The sequence below is a fragment of the Lolium rigidum genome, chromosome 3, assembly GCF_022539505.1.
Source record: "Lolium rigidum isolate FL_2022 chromosome 3, APGP_CSIRO_Lrig_0.1, whole genome shotgun sequence".
NCBI classification, from domain to species: domain Eukaryota; kingdom Viridiplantae; phylum Streptophyta; class Magnoliopsida; order Poales; family Poaceae; genus Lolium; species Lolium rigidum.
In genome coordinates, this window is record NC_061510.1 from 198,732,293 (window position 1) to 198,750,107 (window position 17,815).

The window sequence follows — 17,815 nt, forward strand, 5'->3', positions numbered from 1 at the left end:
ACACCTGGGCGACCAACTTAAGCCATGCATCATTCATGGTGGAAATTTACAGCGAACCATAGCAAGCATTCTATGACACATCTTCAATAAAAAGCTATACCCATAGTAAATAAAAGGATTGCCGAGGTGCTCATTGTATGTTTGTCTTGTCATTTTGGTATGGGAATGCTCCTATATCATGGGGCAGTAGGTACCCCGTTGGAGTTCTCAATGATACATGTATAATTACAATGACAAGAACTTATTTGGGACCTTAGTTGAGTAGCATGAGGTTTAGGTACTCGTATTCATGGGGCACGAGATTTTCAACTTGTGATTTGTCAAGCATATAACTCATATTTGCCCTCACATTAACTTTAACCATTCAAGATGCTTATGATAGGGGTAATGAGAGCTCAAAGCTAATGAGTACCATACTTTTTGAAAGGTTTATAAAACTTGTTAATCATGCTTCTTTCTGCGAAGGAACTTTCTTTTACTTTTATGTTGAGTCTTCATCTTCTTACTTTATGCACCAATTAAGAGAGCATAGTTGTCATTCTGAGTATAATGTGCATAGTCCCAAAATTTATTCTTGATTGCTTCATGATTATGATATTGCTTGTTCCCAAATTACTTGTACCTAGTGATACGTTGTAAACGTATCTATAATTTTTGATGCTCCATGCTTGTTATACAACAAATTATATATGTTTTGCTCACACTTCGTTGCACTTTTATACATTTTACGGCACTAACCTATTGACAAGATGCCACAGTGTTAGTTCCATGTTTTCTGTTGTTTTGTATTTCAGAAAAGTTGTACAGGAAATATTCTCGGAATTGTACGAGACAAAAGCCGAACTTAATATTCTACCGTAATGAAGAAAGAGTCCAGAGGGGGTTGAAGAGGCGCCACAGGGCAGCCAGACCACCCCATGGCGTGGCCAAGGGTGGGCCCGCGCCAAGGGGTGGTGTGGGCCCCCCAGGCGGCCACCGACCTCGCCCTTCCGCCTATTTATTCACGATCTCGGGAAAACCCTAAACCCCCGAGCCTCCATCCATGAAAAGTTTTGTTGCGGCCGCCATCGCAGACCCTAGCTCGGGAGGGTCCTGAAGCTCTTCCCGGCACCCTGCCGGAGGGGGAGATAATCGCCGGAGGCCTCTACATCGCCATGCCAGCCTCTGAAGTGATGCGTGAGTAGTTCATCCCTGGACTATGAGTCCATAGCATTAGCTAGATGGTTGTCTTCTCCAATTTGTGCCTCATGTTTAGATCTTGTGAGCTGCCTAACATGATCAAGATCATCCTTATGTAATGCTACATGTTGTGTTTGTTGGGATCCGATGAATATGGAATGCTATATTGAGATCGATTATATTCTTGTCATATGTTATTTTTGATCTTGCATGCTCGGAACTACTTGTAGCACTCTTCGTCGTCCAAGTCCTCGAATTACTTCCCTTGACACAAACAAGGCACCTAATCGGATCAAACACCGTATTGCCTCTGGAAGACCTAATTTCAAACAAATTTGAGAGAAACTACGTGGAATCCGCTCACTTTTTCATGGAGACATCGGGAGAGGTCGAGCAGGAGGATGAGGGAGTAGTTGGCGCAGGGGTTGGGAGCACTGAGAACCTCCTCCGCATCGGAGTGCGTCCGCTCGCCGCAGGCCGACCAGTAATCCATCATCTCGGCATCGTCGATGAGCAGCTCGGGGCAGGCTAGGTCGGACTCGAGGGCGGAGCGCCGGAGCCGAGGCATGATGACTCTGAGACGTCGACCTCAGCGGGACGCGTCCTTGCGCCCCCGATGATCTCCGAGCACCTGGATGCGGCGAGGCATGCCTCGGCCGCGTCCTGGCAGACCATGGCCTCTTCTGCGGGCGCTACACCGCGGATAGGGCAGTAGAGGAAGTGGTGGATACAACCAAGCTACGGAAGGAGGAGGAGGCCGAGGTGGATGACTCCGCGGGCCGCTTCACCGCCGACACGATCTGGTCCGGGAGTAGAGGAGCAGCCCCTCGCCAGCGCGTAGGAGGACCACGATGATGGTGAAGCCTCCACTAGATCTTGTGGAGATTGCGAGAGATCCTGAGAAGAGGTGGGTATAAGGGGAGAGGGGAGCGGGTGACGGGAGATGGGGCAAGCGGCGGCCGTGGTGGAGGCGTAGGCGGAGGCACACCTTGGTGATGACCTGGGGCAAGCGGCAGACGCGGTGGAGGCGAAGGCAGAGGCGGAGGCAGACCTTGGTGATGGCCTGGGGCAAGTGGCGGTGGAGGCACGAGGTGTCGAGGTAGACCTTGGGGGAATTTTTAATTGTGATTAGATTAGAAGAAAAATTTAGAAAGCTCGGTAGGTCGAAGGAGTTGTTTGACTATCTTAATACGTACGGAGGTTTTCGTAAAATGGGCACCTATTTTTCCAGGCACTTTACATAGTGCCTTTAAAAATGTATTTTGCAGGCATTTTTCGAAATTGCCTCGAAAAATCATATTATTACAAGCACTTTCAAAAAATACCCTTAAAAAACAATTTTTAGAGGCACTTTTGAGAAAGTGCCCCCAAAAATAATTTTCCTAGGCATTTTGCAAAAGTGCCTCTAACAAAGTGGCCCAAAATATCCATCGTGGCATAGTGAGGCAACATACATAGCGAGGACGGGTGATGGCGTAGCAAAATGGCAACGTACGGCAAGGCTCTGGGAGGCTAGAGCGGACTGAGGGGAGGGTTGAGCGCACGGGAGAAATTCAAGAGGAGGCGGTTGCTGTCCACGTGGGCATGAGGGTCGTGGTCTAGAAGGGAAGATGAGTAATTAGTGGAGTCAGTTGCTCGGGATTGATTTTGTCAGATGTCAGAGCGCTCAACGTGTTTGATGCTCAACATTGAAGCCATCTGGATCGTTGGATTGACCACATTTAACGGTTTAGATCAGTTGGATCTGCCCCTCTCTCACCTTTTTATATTAGTGGAGATTGGTTTTTTTATGCAGGACGAAGGAATACGCTGGCGCACTCGGTACCAGGCTTGGGTTTAGGTTTTTTTTAAGTACCAACAATTGATCCGGTCTTTTTACGTGATTCCCGTATAAGGGTAAAGATAAAGATACAAACGCATAAGCATAAGGAAAGTGCTGGGCGTCCTCCGGGGGATCTGATTCCCCAGCCCCCGGGTCCTCAGCCGTCGGATCGACATCATGTACGGTCAGATTTACATGTAGCAAAAGAACACCCCCGGCAGCAAAAATAACACTTAGGTAGCAATTGTATGTAGCAAAAAGGTTCATCCATGAAACAAAAGAAAAAAAAGTCTAAACTCGCCGGAGACCTCGTCGGAGACCCCGTAGCAAACATATTACGCAGATGTAACAAAACCGCAAATAAATTGTAGCAAATTTTTTATTAGTATGTTGCAAATCCTCTAAGACATCAACGGAGACCTCGCCTGCAGCCGGCAATAGCGCTGTCCGAGGTTGCAGCAACTTCGCCCGTCCAGGACAGCAACGCCAAAAGCCGCTAGTAGCAACACCCTATAGCTATGGTAGTAAAAATTCACCCTCTGCCCGGTAGCAATGCCGGACACCTTAAATAGCAAAACCAGCCTCCGCTGGTAGCAACGTGATACGTCTCCAATGTATCTATAATTTCTGATGTTCCATGCTAGTTTTATGACAATATCTACATGTTTTATATGCACTTTATATCATATTATGGCATTTATTGGACTAACCTATTAACAAGATGCCACAGTGCCAGTTTCAGTTTATTATGTCTGTTTATTGCAGAAAAGGCCCAAAAACCAAAGTGCTCGGAAAAATCCAGAAAAATCACATAAATTCTATTCCGCCAGAAGACTCGCGGAGCCAAAAGGGCCAGGCCAGAGGAGGTCCAGGGCCTCCTCCCCATCAGCCGGCGTGGCCAGGAGGGGGGCCGCCCCACCCTATGGTGTGGGTCCCTCGGGACTCCACCGACATCGCCCTTTCGCCTATAAATCCCCTCGCGACGGAAATCCCTACAACGATCGACCATATTCCAGAAAGACTCCAGGAGCACCGCCACCATCGCGAAACGAAGTTTCGGGGGACAGAAGTCTCTGTTCCGGCACGCCGCCGGGACGGGGAATTGCCCCCGGAGTCATCTCCATCGACACCACCGCCATCTTCATCGCCGTTGCTGTCTCCTATGATGAGGAGGGAGTAGTTCTCCCCCGAGGCTGAGGGCTCTACCGGTAGCTATGTGGTTCATCTCTATCTCCCATGGTGTGATCTTTATGTGATCATGAGCTTTGTATCACTATTAATCTATATGCTACTCTAGTGATGTTATTAAAGTAGTATGTTCCTCCTCCATGATGTAAAGTTGACAGTGTGTGCATCATGTAGTACTTGGCGTAGGTTATGATTGTAATCTCTTGTAGATTATGAAGTTAACTATTACTATGATAGTATTGATGTGATCTATTTCCCCTTTCATAGCTATTGGTGACAGTGTGTATGCTATGTTAGTACTCGGTCTAAATTGCAATGGTCTATTATGCACTCTAGAGGTTACTTTAATATGAACTCCGGATGTTGTGGAGCTTGTTTACTCCGGCTTGAGGGAGCTCTTGTAGCCCTACACAATGAATGGTGTTTATTATCCAACAAGAGAGTGTTTGAAAGTAGCACAAGTGAGAAGAAGTTATTTATTTATTATGTGATCATTGTTGAGAGTGTCCACTAGTGAAAGTATGATCCCTAGGCCTTGTTTCTAAGCATTGAAACACCGTTTCCAACAAGTTCGGCTACATGTTCTCTTGCTGTCATTTTTATTCAGATTGCAATTACTACTTACAATCATCCATATTACTTGTATTTCACTATCTCTTCGCCGAACTAGTGCACCTATACATCTGACAAGTGTATTAGGTGTGTTGGGGACACAAGAGACTTCTTGTATCTTAATTGCAGGGTTGCTTGAGAGGAATATATTTGACCTCTACCTCCACGAGTTCGATAAACCTTGGGTGATTCACTTAAGGGAAACTTCTTGCTTGTTCTACAAACCTCTGCTCTTGGAGGCCCAACACTGTCTACAAGAATAGAAGCGTGCGTAGACATCAAGCTATTTTACGGCGCCGTTGTCGGGGAGGTAAGGTAAAAGGTATTCACATCCTCCGACTACTAAGCTATTTCCTAGCACTGTTGCCGGTGTGTGAGTGCTCGAAGCTATTTCCTTTAGATTCTGCAATTATATCTTTTTGTCTCTTGTTTTTATTTTCACTAGTTAGGCTTAATGGAAAACAACAAAAAATTAGAGAACTTTATGAACTTTATATTGAATTAGGACATGATGTGTTTGAAGAGAAAATTAAAAAACCCATGGAACTTTGTTTGCAAAATAGTTGTAGCAATGTTATTAGCATGAACTCTTTGAACACTATTATTGCTAATGCTATGGAAGAATTTAAGCTTGGGGAGGTCGGTTTTGATGAAAATAATCTCTTTAGTCCCCCAAGCATGGAGGAGAAAATTTACTTTGATGATACTTTGCCTCCCATTTATGATGATTACAATGATGAATATGATGTTTTCAGTCCACCTACTATTGAGGAGAAAATTAATTATGATTACAATATGCCTCCTATATATGATGATTACGGTGATGAGAATAATAATGATAGCTATTTTACACTACAATTAATAGTAATGATTATGCTTATGTGGAGAGTAATAATTTTATGTATGTAGCTCATGATAAGAATGTTTCATGTGATAGTTATATTGTTGAGTTTGTTCATGATGCTACTGAAAGTTATTATGAGAGAGGGAAACATGGTTATATGCATCTTAATAATATTAAGTTTCCCCTCTTTATGTTGAGAATATTGAAGTTGCGCTTGTGTTGCCTTTCTATGCTTGTTGCATTATGCTTACATGACTTGTTTATTTACAAGATTCCTTTTCATAGGAAGTGGGTTAGACTTAAAAGTGTTTTCTATTTTGCTTTTGATGCTCTCTTTTACTTCAACTCTTATTTCTTGCGCGAGCATCATTAAAATTACTGAGCCCATCTTAATGGCTATAAAGAAAGCACTTCTTGGGAGATAACACATGTTTTTATTTTGCTACTGTTTTGTTGTGTCTTGTAAGTTGTTACTACTGTAGCAACCTTTTCTTATCTTTATTTTATCGCATTGTTGTGCCAAATAAGTCTCTAATAGGAAGTTGATACTAGATTTGGATTTCTGCGTAGAAACAGATTTGCTGTCTGTCACGAATTCGCGTTTTTATCTCTGTAGAAGAATCAAAAAAATCTGCGAAAATTCATGCGTGATCCTCAGATACGTACGCAACTTTCATTAGTTTTGAGTTTTTCCATCTGAGCAAGTTAAGTGTCTCTAAAAAATTTGTCTTTACGGACTGTTCTGTTTTGACAGATTCTGCCTTTTATTTCGCATTGCCTCTTTTACTGTGTTAAGTGGATTTCTTTGTTCCATTAACTTTCAGTAACCTTGGGTAATGTCCAGAAGTGTTGGTAATGATTGTGTCCTTGCTGAACATGTGAATTTTTGATTATGCGCTAACCCACTAATGAAGTTTACTAGTTGAATGCCCGTGCGTTGCTACGGCTACTATATGTTTCCTTGCAGCATGTCAATACAATACCTGCAAAAATTACGTGTATAAAAACCGCCACAATATATTCAAAGAACCTACTTTCTCTGTTCTAAAACTAAGCTACTTAACTTTTTCTAGATACGGATGTAGCTACACACTGAAAATATGTCTAGCGTATTTAGAAAAACTTGACTTCAGCATCTTCTTTTGTACTTAACAAATTAAGAGACTAAAGATCTACATCGTTTAAAATATATTTTGATAACAATATAATTGGCATCTTTGAATATGCAATAAACACTCGACTATTTTTTATATAAATAATTATCTATTCTTCGATGCTCCTTAGATATATGTTACATATATTTTTTCTACTTCATTGTCATAGTACTTAAGAAATCGTACCAAAATTTCTTCCTCGGCTCGTAAAAATCCAGTAGTCCTCAAATAACATGTCCAACATGTATTAATTCATTTTTACAAAAAAAACCCTTCTTAATTCTGAATGTTTTGAAAACATATCCGATTCAAATATTCATCTTTCTTCGCATCGGGGACGATGCGCACCACTCCTCCTCTGAGAGGGTGTCTGACACTACAGCTCAGCCGCCATCCGCAGCTTCCTCCGCCGCCCGCCATAGTTAGGTTGTTAAACTCATACACGAACATGTCCCGCATCGATGCTGGTATATGTTTCGTATATTTTCGCCGGCTTTATTTTAATGATAGATAAGTAAGCGTACCAAAAAAATAATTCCTCAGGTTGTAAACATATGTAAAAAAATACTCCCTACATCCCGAAATAACTTAGGTCAGGGTGAAATACATGTGCGGCAATGACCTATGTTGTCAACGGCGACGCTCGAGGACGTCGTTACCTCCTTGGAGGCGCTATCATGACAGTGACTGGACTCCCTCCTCGAGCACAAGGGAAAACCCTAGGTCCGCATTGCCGGACTGGTCAGCTGAGGCATCTTAGCGTCATTCCCTTCTTGAGGGCGCGGCTTGTGTGTGTATGTATGTGTGTGTGCGCGTGCGTGTGCGCGCGGACGTGTGCATGTGTGTTTTGTGTGTCCTCCCGTGGAGGCTGTACCCCTAATATCTTGTTTCCACTCAATGAAACATAAATTCTTTTGCGTTATCTCGAAAATAATTCATAACAAGTAACCGTGCATTTTCTTTTTCAAAACACAAAAAACGCCATCAATCGGCAAAATTTGCATCTCGTAATCAGTAAGAAATGCATAAGCATTTTTATCTAAGAAATATTAATAGCAACATATCTTTCGAAAAAATATTATGCACTAACAAATGCACTAAATTCAATGCCTTAGTTTTTTCAGTTGGTTAATTTAATTAGGACTATTACGCGGGAAGCAAATTTGGTGCACATGAGCATCAGTCCTCTCAATTTTTAAAATATTTAAAAACTGTATTTCTATGTTCCAAAAAATCATCACATTTATGCCATGAATACACACATGTTCTGAATATTCATGCAAAGTTTCGGTAGAAATTACATTGTATTTTGAGCTGCAGGGAAAAAACAATTTGTGGCTACGTATAGAGGTATATATTTGTTAGAAATTTGTCTTTTTTGTATAGCTTAAAATATAACATATTTTTCTCCAAATTTTTTACCGTACCTTCAAAATGTTTATATGTATGTGGGTATTTAATTTCATAGTTTTTGAAATCCAAAAAATATTATTTTTAAAAATCAGGAGCACTGATGCTCATGTCCCAAATACACTTTTCGTATTACGCGACCTTACAAGTATAATCATTCATGAATCATAATTTACCTACAGAGTGGAACATTTGGGCTTCACAACAAATTTACCTTACTCCCTTTATTTGTACCTGCCTTGGTGTACCAATATATGAATGCAGTAAAAGCTGATGCATCAAGAGGTACAGAATATACCTCAAAAAGATAAACACAAACCTCTGGATTTGCTTGTCCATATTATGCAAGCAAGATGAAAAGAAATAATTAGCTAACATGAACGGCAAAAGAGAAAGAAAAATGCATCGATCACTAAAGGATTGTTTTCTCGCAAGGATCATGTCACTGGTGGCTAAGCTCCTCTGCTGGTCGTGCTACTTACCAAAATCGTGAGATTCCTATCTATTTGGTCTAGTCTTTCTCTGTCCCCTGTCCCTTCCGACGGGGAATAGCTCCTCTCCTATCCTGTTTGTCCCTCCGACAGAAATCATTGGCCACGGGATCTGCAAATATGAGAGGCATTTCGGTAAGAGATAGGAGAGAGAGAGAGGGATGAAGAGACAAAGAGCGTGAGTATAAAGGAGGCCAGTGCCCGTGTGCTGCACATCCGGCTCCCAGCCGACGTGTACCTGTCCAAGCCGTGGGCGTAGGTTAGATCGTCTTTTCCCGCCGCGCGGAGAGAAAAGACTTATTGATGCTTGTCTTGAAAGTACTGTTCATGAAAGGTCTTTGCTATATGATTCAGTTGTTTAATCATCATCTTTACCATTGCTTTGAATCACTTCATTCATCTCATATGCTTTACAATAGTGTTGATCAAGATTATGATAGTAGCATGTCAGTTCAGAAATTATCCTTGTTATCGTTTACCTACTCGAGAGCGAGTAGAAACTAAGCTTGGGGATGCTTGATACGTCTCCAACGTATCTATAATTTCTGATGTTCCATGCTAGTTTTATGACAATATCTACATGTTTTATATGCACTTTATATCATATTATGGCATTTATTGGACTAACCTTAACAAGATGCCACTGTGCCAGTTTCTGTTTATTATGTCTGTTTATTGCAGAAAAGGCCCAAAAACCAAAGTCCTCGGAAAAATCCAGAAAAATCACATAAATTCTATTCCGCCAGAAGACTCACGGAGCCAGAAGGGCCAGGCCAGAGGAGGTCCAGGGCCTCCTCCCCATCAGTCGGCGCGACCAGGAGGGGGGCCGCCCCACCCTATGGTGTGGGCCCCTCGGGACTCCACCGACATCGCCCTTTTGCCTATAAATTCCCTCGCGACGGAAAACCCTACAACGATCGACCATATTCCAGAAAGACTCCAGGAGCGCCGCCGCCATCGCGAAACGAAGTTTCGGGGGACAGAAGTCTCTGTTCCGGCACGCCGCCGAGACGGGGAATTGCCCCCGGAGTCATCTCCATTGACACCACCGCCATCTTCATCGCCGTTGCTGTCTCCTATGATGAGGAGGGAGTAGTTCTCCCCCGAGGCTGAGGGCTCTACCGGTAGCTATGTGGTTCATCTCTCTCTCCCATGGTGTGATCTTTATGTGATCATGAGCTTTGTATCACTATTAATCTATGTGCTACTCTAGTGATGTTATTAAAGTAGTCTATTCCTCCTCCATGATGTAAAGTTGACGAGTGTGTGCATCATGTAGTACTTGGCGTAGGTTATGATTGTAATCTCTTGTAGATTATGAAGTTAACTATTACTATGATAGTATTGATGTGATCTATTCCCCCTTTCATAGCTATTGGTGACAGTGTGTATGCTATGTTAGTACTCGGCCTAAATTGCAACGGTCTATTATGCACTCTAGAGGTTACTTTAATATGAACTCCGGATGTTGTGGAGCTTGTTTACTCCGGCTTGAGGGAGCCCTTGTAGCCCTACACAATGAATGATGTTTATTATCCAACAAGAGAGTGTTTGAAAGTAGCACAAGTGAGGAGAAGTTATTTATTTAATATGTGATCATTCTTGAGAGTGTCCAATAGTGAAAGTATGATCCCTAGGCCTTGTTTCTAAGCATTGAAACACCGTTTCCAACAAGTTCTGCTACATGTTCTCTTGCTGCCATTTTTATTTCAGATTGCAATTACTACTTACAATCATCCATATTACTTGTATTTCACTATCTCTTCGCCGAACTAGTGCACCTATACATCTGACAAGTGTATTAGGTGTGTTGGGGACACAAGAGACTTCTTGTATCTTAATTGCAGGGTTGCTTGAGAGGAATATCTTTGACCTCTACCTCCCTGAGTTCGATAAACCTTGGGTGATTCACTTAATGGAAACTTGCTGCTGTTCTACAAACCTCTGCTGTTGGAGGCCCAACACTGTCTACAGGAATAGAAGCGTGCGTAGACATCACAACGCCGCTGGCCTGAGGTAGCAAAACTCCTAACGAAGCAGAGGAGCGTGAGATGGAGGCGGCGCTGGTAGTATCGGCGGCGACCACCTGTAGCATCGACGCCCTCGGCTGGTAGCACCAGTAACGGCCACTAGTAGCATCCCAAATTTGGCTACACAGCAGCATCGTCGACGCCGGTAGCAAGGGTGCCCACGGCAGGTAGCACCTCCACCGACGGGACGCAGCAACAACGCCTTCAGTAGGCAGCACCTACGCCCACGGTGCGCAGCAACGACATCCATTGGTAGTAGCACGTCCGCCGGCAGGAGGTAGAGAAGGAGCCCACCCGAAGGCCGCACCTCCGACCACCGCCGCAAGCAGCAGTGGCGCCCGCCGGTGGCAGCACCTCCGCCCACCGCAAAAAAGCAGCATCTAGAGCGCCGCTAGTTGTCACCGGCATCGGAGGGAGTCGGGGCCAGCCGGAGTTGCGCGGGGAGCTCGGACCTTCCTTGACAGTATAGACGCAGAGAAGGGCGCGACCTCCACGCGGCGAGGTGGGCGAGCTCCGGTCGGCGAATTCAGGTGTGTGGGGTGCGGGGATGCGCCGCCGGGCTGGAATCCGGTGGGAACGGACCGGCGAGGAAGCAACGGGGAGCGCTAGGCGGCGCAGGTCGGGGGAGGAGAAAAGAAACGAGAGGGAGAGAGAGGATGCAGGGAACGAGTGGAGAAGGAAGAGAGATAAGGCGCTAGTGTGGGCCCACTAGGACGCGTGTCGCCTGGAGAAGGCGGAGGACGCGAGGCGCGCTATCCTCCGGGGGATTCAGATCATTTTCCTAAGCATAAGCGTTGGAATTTGGTATATGGAAATAGTAAGAATCTTTCACCCGAGGAAAAATCAGAAATTACTGTACACCTAGCTAGAATAAGTCATTATTAAGTTAAATTAAAAAAGAATTCCTTGCCAACTGAGGCAAGTTAGCGCCGTGTGTTGCCAAATTTAGAAGTTCACAATTTGGTCAAATGCATTAGGGGCCGAATTTAGAACGGTCAAACGTTTTTTTTTTTCTGTTGAAACTGGGGGTGCGCTGACAAGACTCGGTATAAGAAGGACGAGGAAACGTGTATTTGGCTCCTAGCTCCAGTGATTATTTTATTTTAGAAAATCAAAAACTATATTTATAAGTTTAAAAGTTCAAGGGATGCACCTACATTCACAACTTCTCCCGGTCAAGTTTAACTAAGTTTTTTTTTACAAAAAATTATTTATGCAAAATACAAAATCAATATTATTAGATAGATAATAAAATATATATTTGTATGGTATTTATAAAATATTATATTTGCTGATAGTTTCTTCTAAAAGTTTGATCAAATTTTATTTGGTTTGATTTTTCAAAAAAAAAAAAAAGGCTTAAGTTTGAGATGGGGGTAGTATATAAGAAATGAAACTTACGCCTGCACAAATGTGCATTTGCCTTATCGCTCTGACTGTTTGCTCTATCCATATTCTGGATAATAGTGAGATTTTTCGGAAAATAGTAAAAGTTTTACTTTGCGAGCCTAACCATCTGTTTTCCAGACGGAAGGTTGAGCATTGACCTCTACCGATAAGGCGATAATTGATCAACTATTCTACTCTGAAGAATCAACTATGATAAGGACATTCCCTCAAAAAAACTATGATAAGGACATCACTGAATTATTTTGACTTTCCAGCAGGATCAAACCGTTGACTGCAACCTTGGCACAATCTTCCTCCTTCCCGTGGCCAAGTTCTAAATTGCCAGCACCAACTGCATCATCGCAGCAGCTGCGTACTTAAACATACACATCTTTGACCTCTAACCACACCATAGCGATACTCCAAGAAGAAGAAGCACCGGCGATGGCGCCTCCGTCACGTGCCACGGTTGCCCTCTTCTTCTACGCGATCGGCGTCCTCCTCCTTTCCTGCTCGCCGCCCGCGCGGTCGCAGCAGCCCTACGGCTCGGAGATCGCCGACTGCGGCAGCAAGCACAACGACACCGGCCTACTGGGCTTCTTCTGCGGCAGCGGCGCCCCGTCCTGCGAGTCCTATCTCACCTTCCACGCCCGCTCGCCCTTCTCTGACCCCGCCTCCATCGCCGCGCTCCTCGGTGCCGACGCCGCGAGCCTCGCCGCGGCCAACTCCGCCTCGTCGCCGTTCGCGCAGGGCACCAAGGTGCTCATTCCAGTGCGCTGCTCCTGCACGGGCGCAGCGGCGGGCGGATCCTACTACCAGCGCAACGCCACGTACGTGGCTCGCGACGGCGACACGCTGTTCATCATCGCCAACAACACGTTCCAGGGCCTGTCCACGTGCCAGGCCGTCGAGGAGCAGGGCCTCGGCGGCGCGGCGCCGACCAGCCTCCTCGCCGGGCAGAGCGTCACTGTGCCGCTCCGGTGCGCGTGCCCGAGCGCCTCCCAGGCCGCGGCCGGCGTCAGGTTCCTGGTGAGCTACCTGGTGGACGAGCTCAACACGGTGGACGCCGTGGCCGCGAGATTCGGCGTCGACGCCAGGAGCATCTTGGAGGCCAATCAACTCAAGAGCGACGCCACCATATACCCTTACACTACCTTGCTCATCCCTGTTAAGTCGCAGCCGAACATATCGCAACTCCAGTCACCGCCGCCGCCACCACCGCCGCCGGTAGCGTCTGTTCCGGCCACGAAGGGCAAGAGCCATACGGGGGTTTACATTGGCATTGGCGTAGCCGTGCCAGTTGTTGCCGTCATCGCCTCTGTTGTGGCTGCTCTTGTTCTGAAGGCGAGGAGGCGGCGAGCCAGCACAGATCCAACCACCGCCGGCGGCTTCGCCGACAAGCACGGCAAGGACATGGGCAAGCTGCCGTATGGAGTTACCGGCGACGAGGTCTCCGTGACAATCACCGAGGCGTTCTCGAGCCTGTCGGACATCAAGTCCTCCCTGAAGGTGTACACCTACGACGAGCTGGTAACGGCGACGGACGACTTCAGCACGGAGCGCCGCATCAGCGGCTCGGTGTACCGAGCGGCCTTCAACGAAGACACCGCTGCAGTCGAGATCGTGGACCACGACGTGTCGACGGAGGTGGAAATCACGAGGAGGATGAACCACTTCAACCTTGTCAGGCTCAACGGCCTCTGCCATCACCGTGGCCGGTGGTACCTCGTCTCCGAGTACGCCGAGCACGGCACGCTCCGTGACCGGCTCCTCGCCGGAGCCACGGGCGCGGTGGCGCCGCTGAGCTGGACGCAGCGGGTGCAGGTCGCGCTCGACGTCGCCGAGGGGCTCCGGTACCTCCACGGGTACGCGCGGCCGCCGTACGTGCACATGGACGTGCGCAGCGGCAGCGTCCTCCTGGACACGGCGTTTCGCGCCAAGATCCGGAACTTCGGCGGCGCGAGGGTCATCCGGGGAGGAGACGACGGAGACCAGGGCGATGCCCGCGAGCTGTTCACGATGACGAGCACCATCGCCGGCGCACGCGGGTACATGGCGCCGGAGTACCTGGAGCATGGCGTGGTGTCACCCAAGGCCGACGTGTACTCCTTCGGCGTGGTGCTCCTAGAGCTATTCACCGGGAAAGACGTGGAGCAGCTGGAAGAGGATGGCGGCGGCGACCCGCTCGCCGGCTTGAACGCGCTGGGCGTCGACCGGAAAAACGATGAGGAACACCACGGGGATGATGGCGCGGCGCTGAAGAGGCTGGAAGAGTTTGTGGACCCGGCGATGGCGGCTGGGAGCTGTCCCTTGGACGCCGTCGTTATGATGGTCAGACTGATCGAAAGGTGCGTCCAGCGCAACGCGGGGGCACGGCCGGGAATGGGGGAGGTCGCGCAGTACCTGCTGAAGCTGTCGGACATCTCGGGAGATAGCTGGCAGAGCTCGTCGGAATACCGCCAAAGCTCCGTCAGCGAGGCGACCAGCGAACAGTTAGCGCGGTGACAATTAATCAGGATGCATGCTATGGGGGCCTCCAGAAATTTGATCCACCAGAGTTCAGGCCCACATGTAGTTTAAGAAATTGCTTTGAATATTATTTTAGTTAATAAAACATATAATTTATGTGACAAAAGTTATATCATTGAAAAGCTTTTTTGCATACGAATCTAATGATATATATTTTGTAGATATAAATTATATTTTGTTGACCAAATCAATGGTTAAAGTTTATCTTAAACTGCGTGCGTGCATGTTAAACCGAGACGGAGGGAGTAAAATGCCAATGAAAACCGTCGGAGAAAGGGTGTGGTTATTTTTTAGTAGACTCTTCGTTCTTAGTTAGATGATGTTATTAAATCTTAGTGCAACTCATTTTATAACTAGCTCGAATCACAAAGCAAATCTAATAATGTAGGACTTGATTAAATGCGAGCTTAGTTAGCAAATCCCTCGAAAATTATCATTAGTTTAGCTGGTCTGCTATGTGCAAATCTAAAACTAATCATAGTGGGGAGTAACATAGAGGAGGAACATGTACATGGAAAAAGTTCAAACAAAGACCGGGCTACATGTAGCCCTTTATTTCTGAACACTTAAAATTTATGTTTCAAAGATTCAAAAAATTTGACTCAAAATTCTATGGATAGGTAATGATGTATATTACAATGGTGCAAAATCTCAATATAAACTACTTCATATTTTAGGCTACACAAAAGTAATAAATTCTGATAAATTTTATAGTGAATAGTAGACATTTCAAAACTATAAAATTTGTCAGATTTTTCAATTTCGTGTAGCCTAAAATACAAATTAGTTTGCATTAAGATTTTACACCATTGTAGTATACATCATTGGCTATCTCTAGAATTTTGTTTCGTAATTTTTTGAAACTTCAAAGTACAAATTTTGAGTGTTTAAAAATAAATAGTTACATGTAGCTCGGCCTCCAAAACGCCATACTCCATGCACATGTTACTACTCTATGCTACTACCTCTATAGTGGGGTAGTAACATATGTGTGGTATCATATAAGATCATATTCTTCTTCTTAATCAATGAAAATGGCAAATCTTTTGCCTTGTTTCAAAAAAATATATAAGATCATATTTATTAGGTTGTAGACCCATCTTGTCTTGGGAAGTGTGATGTTAGTGTAACATAGCTAGTTACCACCTCAGTCTCTTTCTTCATTTATTGTCATGTCATGTCACCAAAATGTCTTGGAATGTGTGATGTTACTACCTATATTACTCTTACTATGAGTAGTCTAAGCCCTTGGGGTTCTAGGTATCCTCGATACGAGGCTTATGAACATCTGTCTTATGGCAAAGTGGCTCCGAAGACTGGACGGACTTCCTGTTTGTTGTGGTGTTGGGTGCGTTTGTGCGATTTTGGTCTGTGAATCTTGTGTTGGTCTATGGGGTTTTATTTAAAAGTTGGGTTCTACTCGAGCCTTCTGTCTAAAAAAACAATAAATCAAGATAGGAGCCCTTGCGAGCTGTATGAAACAATAGTGGCGTGGATTCTTTTTTGAAAACTACATTAATATCCGATTTTTGGGGTTGAGAAATTTGTCAGTACATTAACAAAAAATGTCGTCGTTCGATTCTACCTGATTGCACTTGGTAAGTACAAGTTTAAATATTGAGAATTTCAACTCAAGCTTCTGACTCACACTATTTTTTAGAAAAAGGCGCGACTAGTTTTCAGTAAATTGGGAACTAACTTTGTTTTCAATAGAACATCATTGAATCTTAGTTGCAACTCATGTTGGAACTTGGAACTTCGGATAATTAAGGTCTAGCTTTTTTAGTAGCCCGAAACAACGCATTAACACTCCATGAACACATGAATTTCTTAAATTATACCATTCTGTCCTTGTTTTTCCACGGTATCACTATATGGTTCACGGGTTTAACAATACAATAGGTTATACACTATGCAGATAAGCACCAAACTAATATATATGATGCAAAAATAAAAGTTCAGTAATGAAATTATGTTACTCGGGCCGTAGTTAACAAGCATTATGAATGCCATGCAGAAACAATCATACACAAAACATCAACACGATAGCACCTCAAATTACTATAGATATTCATCACTACATATTTATATGAGATCCCATCCAATTCCCTTACACTGCACACCTATAGAGGATATTACTCACACATGGCCATTAGGACTAAAGGGTTGATGGTGTTGTTGATGGAGAAGAGCAGTCCAAGGTGGCGGCGATTGACAAGGGATTAGCTTGTCAATGCCTACAGATTGTAGACTAGGGTTTTCAGGGAAGTAGAGGGCAAGTAGATCTCGAGGGTTCAGCCGGAAAAGTACTCGACTGCTAGAAAACTAGGGTTGTGTTGACAATGAAATAGATCCCCTCTTTCTCCCTTGACTCCCACTTATATAGGAGGTGGAGCCGAGGGTTTTGTGATGTACAAGTTATAGAGATCAGGAGACTCTTTGAGTTTGTCCCGTAATAGTTACAAGTCTCTATTCCTAATACAACTCTATCTTCCAAACTATCTCTTAACTGGGCTTCCGGACTTCATAAACTTCGGGTCATGGGCCTCCAGTAAATCCCACGTACCATCTTCGGCAGGCCCATTGGAGATGTCTATGTCAGTAGCCCCCGAGATTTTGCTTGAATCGAAGAATCAGGAAAATCTCCATTATTACAATTAACATCTGATTTCTTCGAGTAAGTAAATGACTTTTATGAAACAATCATATATTATACAGGGATAATGGTAGTTGGGGCTGGTTCGTCTGATGGATCAGGTACCAGTTAACTGCTCTTGTGGCAATCCCGCAAAAACCTACTTCAAGATCAAGTCCCTGGACATGATCTCGGTATACTGGCGTAATTCGACATGTGCCGCTTAAGGTCTTACCAGATGCCGAATTCCAGTCATGTTTTAGCGGGTACCTAACGCGTCCGTTAGGATTTTTCTTCGCATCTGTTGATATGGAAAAAAGTAGCAGAGCGCATTCGGGTGCGATGCCACGCCGCGTAGGACGGATCCTAGGGTCTTACCTTCGCAAAGTATTGCGGCATTCAGAGATTAAGTCGCAGCTGAGGCGCTCTGAGAATATATTGTCGAGTGCCTTTTTCGGATGTTGGAATAGCACATTTGTTCGAGTCAAATGATGAACTATATATTTTTATCTTGTTCTCCCGATGGGAGTAT

General features: G+C 45.0%; 1 protein-coding gene across 1 annotated transcript; it reads left to right on the top strand.

Moving 5' to 3' along the window:
* Positions 1–12,563: 12,563 nt before the first annotated feature.
* Positions 12,564–14,740, top strand: LOC124695964 (lysM domain receptor-like kinase 4). The gene has a single exon (XM_047228761.1). It carries the CDS (start codon positions 12,564–12,566, stop codon positions 14,622–14,624), a length of 2,061 nt encoding a protein of 686 aa, XP_047084717.1. The 3' UTR covers positions 14,625–14,740.
* The last annotated feature ends 3,075 nt before the right edge of the window (positions 14,741–17,815 follow it).

What these genes read in the sequence shown, in the direction of transcription:
- LOC124695964 (XM_047228761.1), top strand. Translation starts at nt 12,564, where the DNA reads ATGGCGCCTCCGTCACGTGCCACGGTTGCCCTCTTCTTCTACGCGATC.